This window comes from Bos taurus, chromosome 16 (genome assembly GCF_002263795.3).
Source record: "Bos taurus isolate L1 Dominette 01449 registration number 42190680 breed Hereford chromosome 16, ARS-UCD2.0, whole genome shotgun sequence".
In the NCBI taxonomy this organism is placed as follows: Eukaryota; Metazoa; Chordata; class Mammalia; order Artiodactyla; family Bovidae; genus Bos; species Bos taurus.
Genome location: NC_037343.1, coordinates 5,053,756 through 5,070,112, shown reverse-complemented (window position 1 = coordinate 5,070,112; position 16,357 = coordinate 5,053,756). Strand labels below are relative to the sequence as shown.

General features: G+C 39.0%; 1 protein-coding gene across 1 annotated transcript in view; it reads right to left on the bottom strand.

The window, feature by feature from the left end:
* Positions 1 to 2,667: 2,667 nt before the first annotated feature.
* LOC506707 (zona pellucida sperm-binding protein 3 receptor) overlaps positions 2,668 to 16,357 on the bottom strand; it is a 62,479-nt gene continuing 48,789 nt past the window's right edge. The window contains exon 12 of the mRNA XM_002693872.7: positions 2,668 to 4,408. Coding sequence (XP_002693918.1) covers positions 4,134 to 4,408 — 275 coding nt within the window. The 3' untranslated portion in view covers positions 2,668 to 4,133. The remainder of the gene's footprint in view (positions 4,409 to 16,357) is intronic.

The following is a 16,357-nucleotide window of genomic DNA, read 5'->3' as shown; positions in this document are numbered from 1 at the left end:
GATCTCAGCTGTTACATAGTGGTTATTTACAAAAGGAGGGGCGAGACAGCCTGACCATGCCATCTTGGCTAATTTCTCTCTCCCTACAGCAACTAAACAAAAACAAACCGCAGGCCTCAGTCTCCACATATGTTTAAAGAAGGGTTTGGAAGTAGATAGTATTCCCTGCCCCACCCCCCCACCCCGCCACCCAGTGGTCATGTATGGATGTGAGAGTTGGACTGTGAAGAAAGCTGAGCGCCAAAGAATTGATGCTTTTGAACTGTGGTGTTGGAGAAGACTCTTGAGAGTCCCTTGGACTGCAAGGAGATCCAACCAGTCCATTCTGAAGGAGATCAGCCCTGGGATTGAAGGAATGATGCTAAAGCTGAAACTCCAATACTTTGGCCACCTCATACAAAGAGTTGACTCATTGGAAAAGACTCTGATGCTGGGAGGGATTGGGGGCAGGAGGAGAAGGGGACGACAGAGGATGAGATGGCTGGATGGCATCACCGACTCGATGGACGTGAGTCTGGGTGAACTTCGGGAGTTGGTGATGGACAGGGAGGCCTGGCGTGCTGCGATTCATGGGTTCACAAAGAGTCGGACACGACTGAGCGACTGAACTGAACTGAACTAGAAGTAGATGGGATCTAATATTTTCAGTTCAGAAATTCTAAGTTTATGCAAAAGAGTGAAGAAAATACGTATTAATTTTCTTAAATAAAGGGTAGGAAGGACAGGAATAGGTCTTAAAAAAAAATTTTAAGCCCAACTCTCCGTGAAAAGATCACCTCAACACCTGCTGAATAAACAAAATATATGAATGAATAAGAATTTGCTGTTTGCCTTAGTCTGACAACAAGTAGTTCTTGACACCGGAATTGAGTGCAAGAAATCTATCTGATAAGTAATTCTAGAAAGCATCATTAAAGGAACAGAGATGTAAAAATGGAAGGGAAGAAAAGGAACACAGCTTGCATTGGTGAGCAGACAGGTTCTGGCAGAGATTGAAGTAGGGAGTGGGGGGTGTAGGGAGGGATGCAATTTGGTATAGCCACTTTGGAAAACTGCTGAACAAATACATACCTACCTCTTGCTGCTGCTAAGTCACTTCAGTCGTGTCCAACTCTGTGACCGCATAAACAGCAGCCCACCAGGCTCCCCCGTCCCTGGGATTCTCCAGGCAAGAACACTGGAGTGGGTTGCCATTTCCTTCTCCAATGCATGAAAATGAAAAGTGAAAGGGAAGTCGCTCAGTCGTGTCTGACTCTTTGCGACCGTATGAACTGCAGCCTACCAGACTCCTCCATCCATGTGATTTTCCAGGCAAGAGTACTGAAGTGGGGTGCCATCGCCTTCTCCGACATACATACCTCTCATGATCCAGCAATTCCATCCTTAGGTATTTGTGCAACAAGAATACATACGTTTAGCAAAAGACACATTAAATGATGTTTATAGCCAAGAAAACTGAAAATAAATGTCCATTAAAAATAGAATAAATATGTAAATTGTGATATAATCATACAACAATGAAATACTTAATAGAAATGGAAATGAATGAACCTTAACTACATACAAGATAGATGAATCTCACACATACAATATTTAGTGGGAAAAGTCATGAAAGAAAGAATACACAATGTATTATTCCATTTCTGTAAAGTTAAATAACATAAACCAATTTGTGCTCTTAAAAGTGAGCATAGTGGAATCCTTTGCAGGGATAGAGTGGTGAGTTAGTAACTAACAAGCGAGCAATAAAGGACTTCTGCACTTTCAGCGTTGTTGTTGTTGTTGTTTCATTGCTTTGGTTTCTAGTTACATAAATGTTTTACTTTGAGAATCCAAAATGCTTTGTGCCCTATTCTGTTCATAAAGAGTAGGTAGAGTTTGGATATATTTAGATGTGGAGTAAAAGCATTCAAGCAAAAGTAACTTATAAATACCTTTGAATTTCCTGGTTTGCATTCTTTCTGAGGTACCAAAAAAAAAAAAAGAAGAAGAAGAAGAACTTAGTTGCAGCTATTTGTGGATTTTTGTACTAGAAATGTGTCATATTCTATGTGACATACTAACCAAGATGACTTGTGAACCCATGAGTAGTCATTAGTTAAATCCATTTCATCTAGTCAAGGTCATTTTTTAAATTTTATTTATTTTTAATTGAAGGATAATCACAATATTGTGTTGGTTTTTGCCATACATCAACATGAATCAGCCCTAGATATAAAGGAGGTCATTTTAATTGTTACAACAAAAGACTTGCATGTCCTCTAAGCAGCATGTAGCCAAAACAATCAGATGTTTGCCCATTGTTTTCCAGGGATGTGGAGTCAGTTGCATCTGGGTGGACCTAAGCTGGTTGACACTAGATAGGACCACTGACCCTCCAACTGGGCATGCACCAGTGTCCATTTGATGACATTTTGAACTTGCAGAGGCCCGTAGCTTAGGTATACTTGTGTAAATGACAATTACTATGCCTTTTCCCAATCACCTTCCCCATACTCCACATACTCCCTGTGCCTCATACCCTCCCAGCTTCTTCATTCTTTATTTCACAAATACCCAAGCCCTGTGCCTTCAGAGAAGTGGACTTGAGATTTGTTCTCCTTGTAAGCTTTGGTTTGCTGTGCGTGGAACAACGGACATGGCACAGTAACAACAACAGAGACAATGTGATATTTGAAAAATGCTTATTTAATCAACCAGTGCTTCAAGTCCAGAAGATTAAATATTTGAATCAGAAAAGTCTAGATAATCGAAAATTACACATTTTCAGTAGCAATCACCATAATCCCAGCTCTCCAAGCCAAGACACTTATTACAGTAAGTGATGGTGCTTAAGGAACAGCACATTTGTTGACCAGGACTCTGTACATTGATCTAAAGGCAAAAATAACCCCTTTCTTTCCTCTTTTTAAGGGAATGTCTCAGTGATGCTCTTAAACTTGACTCTCTCCTTCCAATTGTTTAAGAGGAGCTCCTATCAGGCAGCAAGTGCACATGGGGGCTGATTGTCACTAGTTTAAAGCTGCCACCTCAGAATGATTTTCAAAAAACCTTCCCTCCACCCTGAAGGCTTTGCAGGTGAGTGGGATCAGCTCTGGCTCCAGGGCCTGGAGATCTCCCGCTGCCAAAGGCCTGCAGAAGAGGGGCACACTGAGCATGGGGGGCCACGCAGCTGAGGATAGCCAAGCACCTAGAATGCTGCTGCTGTCAGGGAAAGGCCCAGTCCAGGAGGCAGTTTTTGAAGGTACGGGAGGTTGTGGGGGAGGGGGTTTAGTCGCTAAGTCGTGTCTGACTCTTGCGACCCCATGGACTGTAGCCCACCAGGCTCCTCTGTCCATGGGATTCTCCAGGCAAGAATACTGGAGTGGGTTGCCATTTCCTTCTCCAGGGGGATCTTCCTGACCCAGGGATCAAACCCGGGTCTCCTGCACTGCAGGCAGAGTCTTTACCAACCGGGCTATGAGGGAAGTAAAGGTACAGGGCATCTGCCTAATTCAAAGCCCTGACCTACACAAATGTGCATATTCTACTTAAATGGCTGGAAGAATTGGTGAGCTGGCCAGGGTATCCTTCAATAAAAAACGTCTGGTCCTTAAAGACAGTTTATACAACTCTAGGGTCGTTTTCATATCCTGCAGGCTTGGGAGACACTGCCTGAAGTGTCTGCCTGTGTGCACTTGCTCACAGACTTCCTAAAAGTGATTTAAAGAAAAGAGGAGGCAAAGGGGTCGGGAGGATTTAAGAGGCATTACTAACAAATGCAAGCTTGTCTGGTGGATGGATAGATGAGTAGAATATCAAGAAAGATTGCATCCTAGCAAAGGTGACCATTCAGGCCAAGCCCAAACCTGTTCTGAGCAGCAGCCAAGCAGAGGTGAAGCAGAAAAGATGCAGAGATGCAAAGGAGACCTAGAGCACCCCCGAAAGGATAACTGAGGAATGATTCTAATGGCCAATAAGGAATGGAGCAAGCAGCATTTATTATATAAAATGTAGAGCCAAGGGTAAGGATACCTGGGACTATGGGAACCCACCAAATCTAGCAGGGAAAGTTGCCTCTGCCAGCTCACCACAGTGCTTCAAGGTGGAAAGTGGTGGTACTTTTAGTGAGTTGTTTATACAGCTTGACAAAGTCAGATCTCACCTGTGCTGGCTGGGATAAGTGCTTTGGGGGAGGCATAATTTTTAAGGTTTGAAAGGGACATACAGGGACATACATGGGTGCAATTTACCCAGTGACATGTGGGCACGGTTGGATGCCAGGTGGTATTCTCTGAGCAAGTGATACTCTGGGGACCGACCAAACTAAACCCAGAGTTACACTGGACGGTGACATTCTCAGATGCAACATACTTTTCCTTATCCACGGACAGCTTTCCATTTTCTACCTTGGGTTTCAAACACGTAACTGTAAGGGAAACATATTTTTGAGCACACTGTTTCTCAATAAAAGGCAATATAACAGCATTTAACAATCAGAATGATGAGAAAGTCTGTTCATAAGTTACACTCAGGTCTTTCAAGTTGTTCTATATTATCTTTCATTTTCATAATACAATAGTATTATAATAGCAATAATACAAATTACAGTAGTAATAATTAACATTTGTTGAGCAAGTCCTTTTGTCAGTCATGTGCTAAATCCTTTACATGCCTTATCTCATTTAATTCCCACTACAACTCTGATCAGATACTACAAAGAAACTGTAAAATAATTTCCTCAGTGTCACATCCTTTTAGGCAGCAGAAACTTTGCTCTTAGTTGCTACACCCGCTGCCAGCCTTGATCTACATATGGTCTTAGGTATGTACTTTTCATTGTTCAGGCCTCATAATCTTTCTGAGCTAAATGAAATTGTTAGAAAAATCATGAAAATACCATGGACATAATGGATGGTATTCTACAGAAAGCATTCACAGTAAATCTCAGTTTGCCTGCCTTGGGCCTTCTCTGAAGCTGGAGAACTATAATTGGAATTGAAGAGGGGGCAGTTACTGCCCTCAGGGCAACCCTAAACTATGGGAGACAGAAAGCAGTGGATAAACACCTCAGTTTCCCACCCTTCAGACAGACAATTTTAAAAGGCATTCCTTATACTTAGCGGTCTCAAAGAACTGAGCACCTACTGTTTACGATACTTATCTTTTCCTTTTTTCCCTGTCTCCATGTCATCCTGCACGCCTGCTCCCCAAGATCCTAGTTCCCATTTTTGGAGCCGAGCGCATCCAAAATGAACCACTGGTACTCCAGTCATTTTGTCAAGCTTGGCTTTCAGAGTAACCCAAACTATGGTACCCAATAATCTCTATCGTGTTGGTGTGAAGAATCTTTCACAATGATGACATTTTGTTTCTTAACCTGATTAGAGACAGATCTTTATAGCCCTAGGTACTCATTTCTTCTGCTTTCTGGCATTTAAACTATCAGATGGATCAGCAAGGCTGAGTTAGAGCAAGAAATGTCACTAGACATCAAAGGCTCCCCTAAGTTAATTCCTCAATGTGGGAGCTTCCATTGTTACAGAAGTTTATAAATGCTTCTTGCCCTCTTGACTTATAAATACAGAGCTTTGTAGGATGGTGTCTCTCTTTACTGGAACATCGGGCACAGTGCTTACACAGTATATATGCAGGAAAAATGAGAAAATGAGACTTTGAGGGGGATTTTATCAACTCTGCTATTTTCTCTTGCAAGAAAACTTTTCTTCTAAGACTTTTTGTTTATGTTTTCCAACTGATAAACTTTGTTCTATAGCTCCTTGCATGGCACTAGTGATAGGTATGGTATCTGCAACCACTTTTGCACAATATTTCTTAAAAGAACAACCCCAAAGTCACCTGGTATTAAGTACTATGATCATTTGTGGAACCAAGTGGGACCATTTGAGAAATCCGTAGAATACTTGTGAAAAGCTCTCTCACTATTCTTAACTTTTTTACATGCTGGCATTTCAGGCTTCCGTGTGCCATCTTCTTGGCATACAGTTTTTCCATCAGGAGAAACAGGGTAATAGCCTCCATCACATGTATATGAAATATGGTCCTCATTGGTATACTCACTCCTAACAGGAAAACCTCTCTTTTCACTTGTGATTCTAACAGTCTCCATCCCTTGTGTTGAGCAGTATACCTCTGATAAATAAAAAATGATGCTCATGTCTAAGAAAATCATCAGGGAGACATGCAAACCTGTCTCAGGAACTGATAAAATTGACAAGAGGTCAGCATGGAAATGGATGCATATTTGAATAGCACCATTAGCAAATTCAAAAATTTCAAATTTGCACCCCAAAATTGCAAAATACACTTTTCAAGTACATGCTAAACATTTGCAAAAAATTACTTCATGCTTTGCAATAAAAGAAGTCTCAATAAATTTAAAGGACTGAGATCATATAGACTACTATTTTAAAACTTTAACATTATCTACTATTTATGAACATTTATACTTATGCCATAGCAGTTTCACTCTTGCATGTTTATCCAGCATACATCTGTGCACCCAAAGACATACAAGAATACTAAAAGCAGAATTATTCTTAATAACTCTAAACTGGAAACAACCCAAATGCCCATCAAGAAGAGAATGAATAACTCAGTTATATATATGTTACAAGGGAGTAATAAACAGGTATACAAAGAAACATACCAGAGCTTCAATCCAGAATATGAATATCACAAACATAATGTGATCAAAAGAAGCAAAGTACAAACACCAAACCATTCTGTTTATATAAAGCTCTAAAATATATGTTGTAAGTCAGCCGAACATTTACCTTTGGATAGGAAAGTGACTGACGACTGGCTAACGCCATGGGGATACCTCTCAGTGGTTACATGGGTGTGTTTGCTGTGCTCTCTTCTGTGTGTTACTCTTCAACAAAAATGTTGAAAACTTAGGTGCTAAAGGAAGCCTGTATAAAATTTTAATTTTCAACATTTTTTCATGAACAATAATAAATTCTTAATTCATCTTTTTGTGATCTTCCTTGGGGTTACCACATCCAGAATGATTGGAACTGCCTATTAACATATACCTCTTGGCAAGTCTTTATTGACTTATATATACCTCTCTCTCTATTCTCAAGGATGAAGAAATAAATATTTTCAGAGTTTTATATCAGCTTTAGAGGTAATACACAGGATGAAATTTAGTCATTGCCTGAGGTCAGGGTTTTTTCTTCTTTTGTTGTAAAATTGAAGAGAAAGAATACTTTAGAACCTTTATTTGGATGTCTGCTTCTGCTCAAGATGGAATAACAAGGATAGGATTCACTCTCAGCCTGGAACAATTTAAAAAGGGCAAAGGGGGAAAAGACAAACTAAGTGAAATAATGTTTTTTGACATAAAGTATCAAGCAGTAAGAAGACATTGGTCCCTAGTAGTGAGGAAGCAAATGAGAAAAGCTCTTTGATGGTCACAGTCTGAGAGTTTTCAGGCTTCAGCACAGAGAGGGGAGAACCAAGGCAGAAACTCCACCTCTCCCTGAAGGTTATTAAGAAGTTAATGAAATAGAGATGAAAGTCCAGAGAGGTCAGTGTTCACAGGGCAGAGTGACGAAGAGAAAATGTCTGGTCAGAGACAGAGCATTGCAGATCTTCAAAGGATCCCCTTCAAGTTTTCAGCTACATGTTAAGTTCCAGCTGCATGTAAGCAAATAACCAACAAAGAACCCCAAAAAGCAGAGAAAACAATATCTATATTCACTCAGGCCTGAATATAGCTCATTTTACCACCAGATAGACTGCAAAGCCTCATATTTTGTGGGGAATTGATAAAATAATCAGAATAATATTGTCTCTGCAGGGGGCTTCTCTGATCCCTCTAGACAAAGCTAAAAAGCAAGACTGAAGATAATCAGCTTCCAAATAATTTAACTGCATCCCAGACTAAATTCAAAGATATTTTCAACAAATTCAAAAATATCCAGCACCAAAACATCACATTCAAAATGTCTGGTATTCAACTTTAAAACTACTATAAATACAAAGAGGCAAAGAAAAATATAACACATAATGAAGAGAAAACTCAATCAATCAATAGAAACAAACCCTAAAGTGACATGTGATATAGTTAGAAAATAAAGATACTAAAATGGTTATTATAACTATATTTCATATATTTAAGTATATAGATGAGAGATTGAGCATGATAAGTGGAGACATTAAAAATATTTTAAGACCACCTCTATACAACCCAGCAATCCCACTGCTGGGCATACACACCGAGGAAACCAGAATTGAAAGAGACACGTGTACCCCAATGTTCATCGCAGCACTGTTTATAATAGCCAGGACATGGAAGCAACCTAGATGTCCATCAGCAGATGAATGGATAAGAAGGCTGTGGTACATATACACAATGGAGTATTACTCAGCTATTAAAAAGAATACATTTGAATCAGTTCTAATGAGGTGGATGAAACTGGAGCCAATTATACAGAGTGAAGTAAGCCAGAAAGAAAAACACCAATACAGTATACTAACACATATATATGGAATTTAGAAAGATGGTAACGACAACCCTGTATGCGAGACAGCAAAAGAGACACAGATGTATAGAACAGTCTTTTGGACTCTGTGAGAGAGGGAGGCAGGGGATGATTTGGGAGAATGGCACTAAAACATGTATAATATCATATAAGAAATGAATCGCCAGTCCAGGTTCGATGTAGGATACAGGAATCTTGGGGCTGGTGCACTGGGATGACCCAGAGGGATGGTATGAGGAGGGAGGTGGGAGGGGGGTTCAGGATGGGGAACACGTGTACACCCATGGAAGATGCATGTTGATGTATGGCAAAACCAATACAATATTGTAAAGTAAAAAAATAAATAAATAAAATAAAATAAATATTTTAAAAGACCCAACTTAAACTTATAGAAATAAAAACTTGTAGTTGAGAGGTCTCACTTAACAGATGAGTGTTTAAAAGTAAAAAAAGAAAAAAAATTTAGTCAGATTTACATTATATTAGACATACCAAAGGAAAAGATTAAGAAATTTGAACACATAACAATTATAAAAGATGAAATACCAAACATCAAAAGACTGGGGAAAAAAGAATCAGAGCTACAATCAATTGTGAAGCAATTTCAGATGGTTTCATATATGCATAAGCAGAGATCCTGAAAGAAAGAAGGGAATAGAGGTGGAAAATATTTGAGTAAATAATGGTTATAATTTATCAAGTTTTGTGAAAATTATTAACCAAAATTAAATAAACTCAATAAACTCCAGTGACAATAAACAAAAAGAAAACTGAATGAAGATACAACATATCATAATCAAATTTCCTAAAATCAAAGATAAAAAAAATTTTTTTTAATCTTTCTAATTCCAGTGGTCATGTATGGATGAGAGAGTTGGACTGTGAAGAAAGCTGAGCGCTGAAGAATTGATTCTTTTGAACTGTGGTGTTGGAGAAGACTCTTGATAGTCCCTTGGACTGCAAGGAGGTCCAACCAGTCCATCCTAAAGGAGACCAGTCCTGGGTGTTCATTGAAAGGACTGATGCTGAGTCTGAAACTCCAATACTTTGACCCCCTCATGCGAAGAGTTGATTCATTGGAAAAGACTCTGATGTTTGGAGGGATTGGAGGCAGGAGGAGAAGGGGATGACAGAGGATGAGATGGCTGGATGGCATCACTGACTCAATGGACATGAGTCTGGTTGGACTCTGGGAGTTGGTGATGGACAGGGAGGCCTGGCGTGCTGCAATTCATGGGGTTGCAAAGAGTCAGACAAGATTGAGCGGCTGAACTGAACTGAAAGAAAAAAGACACCCTAAATACAGAGGAGCAAAGAACAAGGCTGACAACAAACATCTTGTTGATTAAAAGTATTGTATGGTTTCACTTATATGCAAAACATAAAAACCAATCAAACTATATGAATAAAACAAACATGTGGATGCAGAGAACAGAGTAGTAGCTACCAGAGGAAAAGAGGTGGGGGGAGGGCAAAATTGGGAAAGAGATCAACTGTATGGTGATGAGTGTAAACTCGAATTCTGGTGGGGAGCATGCTGTAGTATACGCCAAATTTGAAATATACTATTGCATACATCAAACATAGAATGCTAAAAACCAATGATACTTCAACAAAAGTTAAAGAAAAAAAAAAGATAATAGGGACTTCCCCAGTGATCCAGTGGTTAAGAATCTGCCTTTCAATGCAGAGGACTCAGGTTCAATCCCTGTTTGGGGAACTAATATCCCACGTGCAATGGGGCAAGTAAGCTCCCCCCACACACCCCACAACTACTGAGCCTGCACACTTGGGAGCCCACATGCAATATCAGAGAGAAACCTGACCACCACAACAAAAAGATCCCACATGCCACAGCGAAGGTCCCACTTGCTGCAACTAAGACCTGATACAGCCAAATAAATAAGTATTTTTTTAAAAGAAGACAATAGAAGCAATATTTTTAAAGTAGCAAAAGAAAAAAAACAATCTAGAATTCTCTACTCAGAAAAAATATCTTCCAAATACAAAGGCAAACTAAATTTTTTTTCAAACGTTTAAACCTAAAAGAATTCATTACCAGCATGTCTAAATTATAGGAAATATTGGTGGAAGTAATTCAAGCAAGAGGAAGATGATACCAGATAGAAATCTGTATCTACACAAAGGATGAAGAGCATCAGAAATGGTAAATATGTAAATAAGTAGAAAGATTTTCCCTTGATGTGTCCTTCAGTAAGGAAATAGCTGAACATCTATGGGATATTTATACCATGGAATACTATTCAGCAATAAAAGGGAATAAATTATTGATGTACATAATCACATCTATCAATTTGAAAATAATTGTGCTGAATGAAAAAAGCCTTATAAAAAAGCATATTATTTCATCTGTATAAAATTCTAGAAAATGTGAGCCAATCTATGAACCAATGTGAGCCAATCTATGAACCAATGTGAGCCAATGTGAGCAGAGCAATGAATTTCTGGGGGCAGTGAGGGAAGGGCTTGAGGAAGAAGCATGAGAAAATTTTTCAGACAGATTGATATGTTCATTATCTTGATTGTACTGATAATTTCAAAAGTGCATACATATGTCAAATTGATAGACTTACATATTCTACATGTATGTATTTTATTGCATGTTAATAAAAAAATAAAGCTGTAAAAAAATACCTAATTTGAAATGTTCTAAAAAGCTGACATAAGGGAAATGTAATAAATATATATTTATTTTATTTTACTTTAATTGAAATGTATTTGATTTACAATGTTATGTTAGTTTCAGGTGTATAATGTAGTCAGTTATACATACACACACAGACACAAATGTACATATATTAATATGCATCAAATAAATATACTTTTTAAAGCTGTAGTAATTTTCTCTCAGATAACACTTTTCCACACTAGATTTCTTTTTAAATAATTTAGAATAAAATACTCTAGCTCTCTAATTGCAAATAAATCTAGAATTATCTCTGTATCTGTCAAACTTCTTAATTTTTCAAAATAAGCCTTAAAATGTCATAGTAATACCTGACATTTATATCAGGTTATAATTTACCCATAAATATCACCAATTACAAATATATGGATATAGCACATTTGTGACAACTTGGATATACAAATTTTCATTTTATGATTTATAGACAGTAAAAAGTTTTTTGTTTTTAACATAGCAGTCATTGAAACTTTAAACCTAACTTAGAAAACAGGTTGATTTTTAAGCATCTGTGAGCCTCTATTTATATATGAGAAACTAATATATTAGCTGTTTTTTCTATTCATTATGGTAGATTCCTCCAAAGATGCTATTTATTCACCCTCCTATTCTTCTTTAAATATGCTTTTAATTTTGTTTTTTATTAATAAAATATTCCCTATGTTCCCAATAGAATCATAGTCATATTATGAATATCATTCTTTTCAAGTGTATTTAGTTAATTCCTGATTTTGAATATTGATTTCTCAATAGGTTGATCTAAACCAGGACTGCTCATTATTTGTCTCTACATAATATGTTAAAATCTAACTGTATGGAATCCATGTAGTCTGGGTCTCCATGATGTCACTTACACAATGACAGAATTCTTGTAGTCTGAATGGAGTAATTTTCCTCATTTCCCAACATTCCCATCTAAGATCAGAAGAGCATCCACTGATCCCTCACCTCCTTGCTCACTTTTCCCAAAGGAAAAGGAGGTGGAGGAAGAGACAATGGGAGTGTCTCATCTATGAAAAAGTCTCTACATTTCTGGTCAAGGTTTTCTTCCTTCTATGGCAGGACCTAACTCCTGAGTCTATGTTCCCTAGACCAGGTAAGGAGGCCCAGATCTTGCCTAAAGGGGAATTACAATAGAAGTTGTAGTGTCCCCCAGATACTATAACACTTTCAGCAGGAACTTCATGATTTGAGCTTGAACTTTGCCTCCACTTAGCTCTTGGATTTTGCTTTTTTCCCCTACTGAATATGATGCCAAAGACACACATGGATTGAAGAGAGGATACATGTCTGTCATGTAGCCCCTTCACGGAACACAACCTTGTTCTCTTGGTGAAAAGATTTGCCTAACTCAATGAAATGATAAGCCATGCCATGTGGGGCCACCCAAAATGGGCATCTAGTGAAGAGTTCTGACAAAAAGTGGACTACTGGAGAAGGAAGTGACAATCCACTCCAGTATTCTTGCCATGAGAACTCCGGGAACAGTATGAAAAAGCAAAAAGATATGACACCAGAAGATAAGCCTTCTAGGGCAAAAGCTTTTCAGTATGTTACTAGGGAGGAGTGAAGGGCAGTTGCTAATAGCTCTAGAAAGAATGAAGTCGCTGGGCCAAGGCAGAAATGACATTCCATTGTGGATGTGTCTGGTGATGAAAGTAAAGTCCAATGCCATAAAGGACCTATTGCATAGGAACTTGGAATGTTAGGTCCATGAATCAAGGTAAACTGGATGTGGTCAAACAGGAGATGGAAGAGTGAACATCGATATCTGAGGAATCAGTGAGCTAAAATGGATGGCAATGGGCGAATTTAATTCAGAAAGTGAAAGTCAATCAGTTGTGTCCGACTCTTCACGACCCCATGGACTATACAGTCCATGAAATTCTCCAGGCCAGAATACTGGCGTGGGTAGCCTTTCCCTTCTCCAGGGGATCTTCCAAACCCAGGGAGAGGACCCAGGTCTCCCGCATTGCAAGCAGATTCTTTACCAGCTGATCCACAAGGGAAGACCTTAATTCAGATGACTACTCTATCTGCTACTGTGGGCAAGAATCTTTTAGAAGAAATGGAGTGGCCCTCATAGTCAAACAAAAGAGTATGAAATGCAGGACCTGGGTGCAATCTCAAAAGCAACAGAATGATCTCAGTTTGTTTCCAAGGCAAACCATTCAGTTTCACAGTAATCCAAATCTATGCCCCAACCACTAATGCTGAAGAAGCTGAAGCTGACTGGTTCTATGAAGACCTACAACACTTTCTAGAACTAACATCAAAAAACCCGTGGCAGATTTATGTTGATGTATGGCAAAACCAATACAATATTCTAAAGTAATTAGCCTCTAATTAAAATAAGTAAATTTAAATTTTTAAAAAAATGTTCTTTTCTTCATAGAATGCAAAAAGAGGAAGTCCAGAGATACCTGGAATAACAGGTGAGTTTGGCCTTGGAGTACAGAATGAAGTAGGGAAAAGGCTAACAAGTTTGGTCAAGAGAACACACTGGTCATAGCAAACAGCTTTTCCAGCAACCCAAAAGATGACTCTGCACATGGACATCACCTTATGGTCAATACCGAAATCAGATTGATTATATTCTTTGCACCCAAAGATGGAGAATCTCTATACAGACAGGAAAAACAAGACCTGGAGCTGACTGTGGTTCAGAGCATGAGCGCCTTGTTGTAAAATTCAGGCTTAAACTGAAGAAAGTAGGGGAAACCACTAAGTCATTCAGGTACGACCTAAATCAAACCCCTTATGATTACACAGTAAAGGTGATGAATAGATCCAAGGGGTTAGATCTGGTAGAGAGAATGCCCAAAAAACTATGCACAGAGGTTCATAACATTGTACAGGAGGCAGTGACCAAAACCATCCCAAAGAAAAATAAATGCAAAAAGGCAAAGTGGTTATCTGAGGAGGCCTTACAAACATCTGAGGGAAGAAGTGAAGTAAAATGCAAGGGAGAAAGTGAAAGACATACCCAACTGAATGCAGAGTTCCAAAGAAGAGCAAGGAGAGATAAGAAAGCTTTCTGAAATGAACAATGCAAAGAAAGCAAGGAAAGCAATAGAATGGGAAAGACGAGAGATCTCGTCAAGAAAATTGGAGATACCAAGAGAACATATGCAAGGATGGGTGTAATAAAGGACAAGAATGGTAAGGACCTAACAAAAGCAGAAGAGGTTAAGAAAAGATGGCAAAAAAACGCAGAAGAACTATACAAAAATGGTCTTAACAACCCTGATAACCATGATGGCATGGTCACTCATCTAGAGTCAGATATACTGGAGTGTGAAGTCAAGTGGGCCTTAGGTCTTAAGAAGCATTACTATGAACAAGCATTACTATGAACATTGCATGTGATGGAATCCCAACTGAGCTATTTAACATCCTAAAGATGATGCTGTTAAAGTGCTGCACTCAATATGCCAGCAAATTTGAAAAATTCAGCAGTGGCTATAGGACTGGAAAAGCTCAGTTTTCATTCTAATCCCAAAGAAGGGCAGTGCCAAAGAATGTTCAAACTACCGAACAACTGTGCTCATTTCACATGCCAGCAAGGTTATGCTCAAAATCCTTCAAGCTAGGCTTCAGAAGTATGTGAACTGGGAACCTCCAGATGTGCTGGCTGGGTTTTGAAAAGGCAAGAGGAGCCAGAAATCAAATTGACAGAATTCAGTACATCATAGAGAAAGCAAGGGAGTTCCAGAAAAACATCTACTTCTGCATCATAGTCTATGTGAAAGCCTTTGAGTGTGTGGGTCACAACAAACTGCGGAAAATTCATAAAAAGATGGGAATATCTAACCACCTCACCTGTCTCCTGAGAATCCTGTATGTGAGTCAAGAAGCAACAGTTACAACCAGACAAGGAACAATGGAATGGTTGAAAATTGGGAAAGGAGAATGACAAGGCTGTATATTGTCACCCTGTTTATTTAACTTATATGCAGAGTACATAATACAAAATGTCAGGCTAAATGAATCACAAGCTGGAATCAAAACAACCTCAGATATGCAGATGATACCACTCTAATGGCAGAAAGTAAAGAGGAACTAAAGAGCCTCTTGATGATGGTGAAAGAAGAGAGTGAAAAAGCTGACTTTAAACTCAACATTCAAAAACTAAGATCACAGCATCTGGTCCCATCACTTCATGGGCAAATAGATGGGGAAACAATGGAGACAGTGACAGACTTTATTTTCTTGGGCTCCAAAATCACTGTGGTCAGAGACTGCAGCCATGAAATTAAAAGATGCCTGCTGCTTGGAAGAAAAGCTATCACAAACCTAGACAGCATATTAAAAACCAGAGACATTGCTTTGCCAACAAAGGTCCACATAGTCAAAGCTATGGTTTTTCCAGTAGTCATATATGGGTGTGAGAGTTGGTCCATAGAGAAGGCTGTTTGCTCCTTCTATTAAAATTTTGCTGCTTTCGAATTGTGGTGCTAGAGAAGACTCGAGAGTCCCTGGGACTGCAAGGAAACCAAATGAGTCAATCCTAAAGGATCAACCCTGAATATTCATTGGAAGGGCTGTGGCTGAAGCTGAAGCTCCAATACTTTGGCCACCTATGTTAAGAGCTGGTTCATTAGAAAAGACCACGACACTAGGAAAGACTGAAGGCAAAAGGAGAATTGGGTGGCAGAGGATGAGATGGTTAGATAGCATCACTGACTGCATTTGAGCAAATTCCCAGAGATAGTAGAGGACAGAAGACCCTGGCATGCGGCAGTCCATGGGTTGCAAGCCAATGGACATGACTTAGCAATGGAACAACAACAACACGTCTGTCAATTTGCATACTTATCAAATTTTTTCACTACATATGTAAAATGTAACCTAATTCCTTGTAATGGCAGAAGGGATTGAATAAACCACAATGTAGCAGTGGCTTCCACCCCTAACTAACTCAGCTTGTGCTGGTAACTTACTCATTTCTTTTCCCATCATTAAAACGGAATTTTAAAATTTTAAAAAGAGGTAGTAACTACCTCTTAGGATCATGTGTGTGTGTCTAGTCAATCAGTTGTGTCCGACTCTGAAATCCTTTGGACTGTACCCACCAGGCTTCCCTGTCCTTGGGATTTTTCAAGCAAGAATACTGGAGTCAGTTGCCATTTCCTCCTCCAATGATCTTCCTAACCCGAGA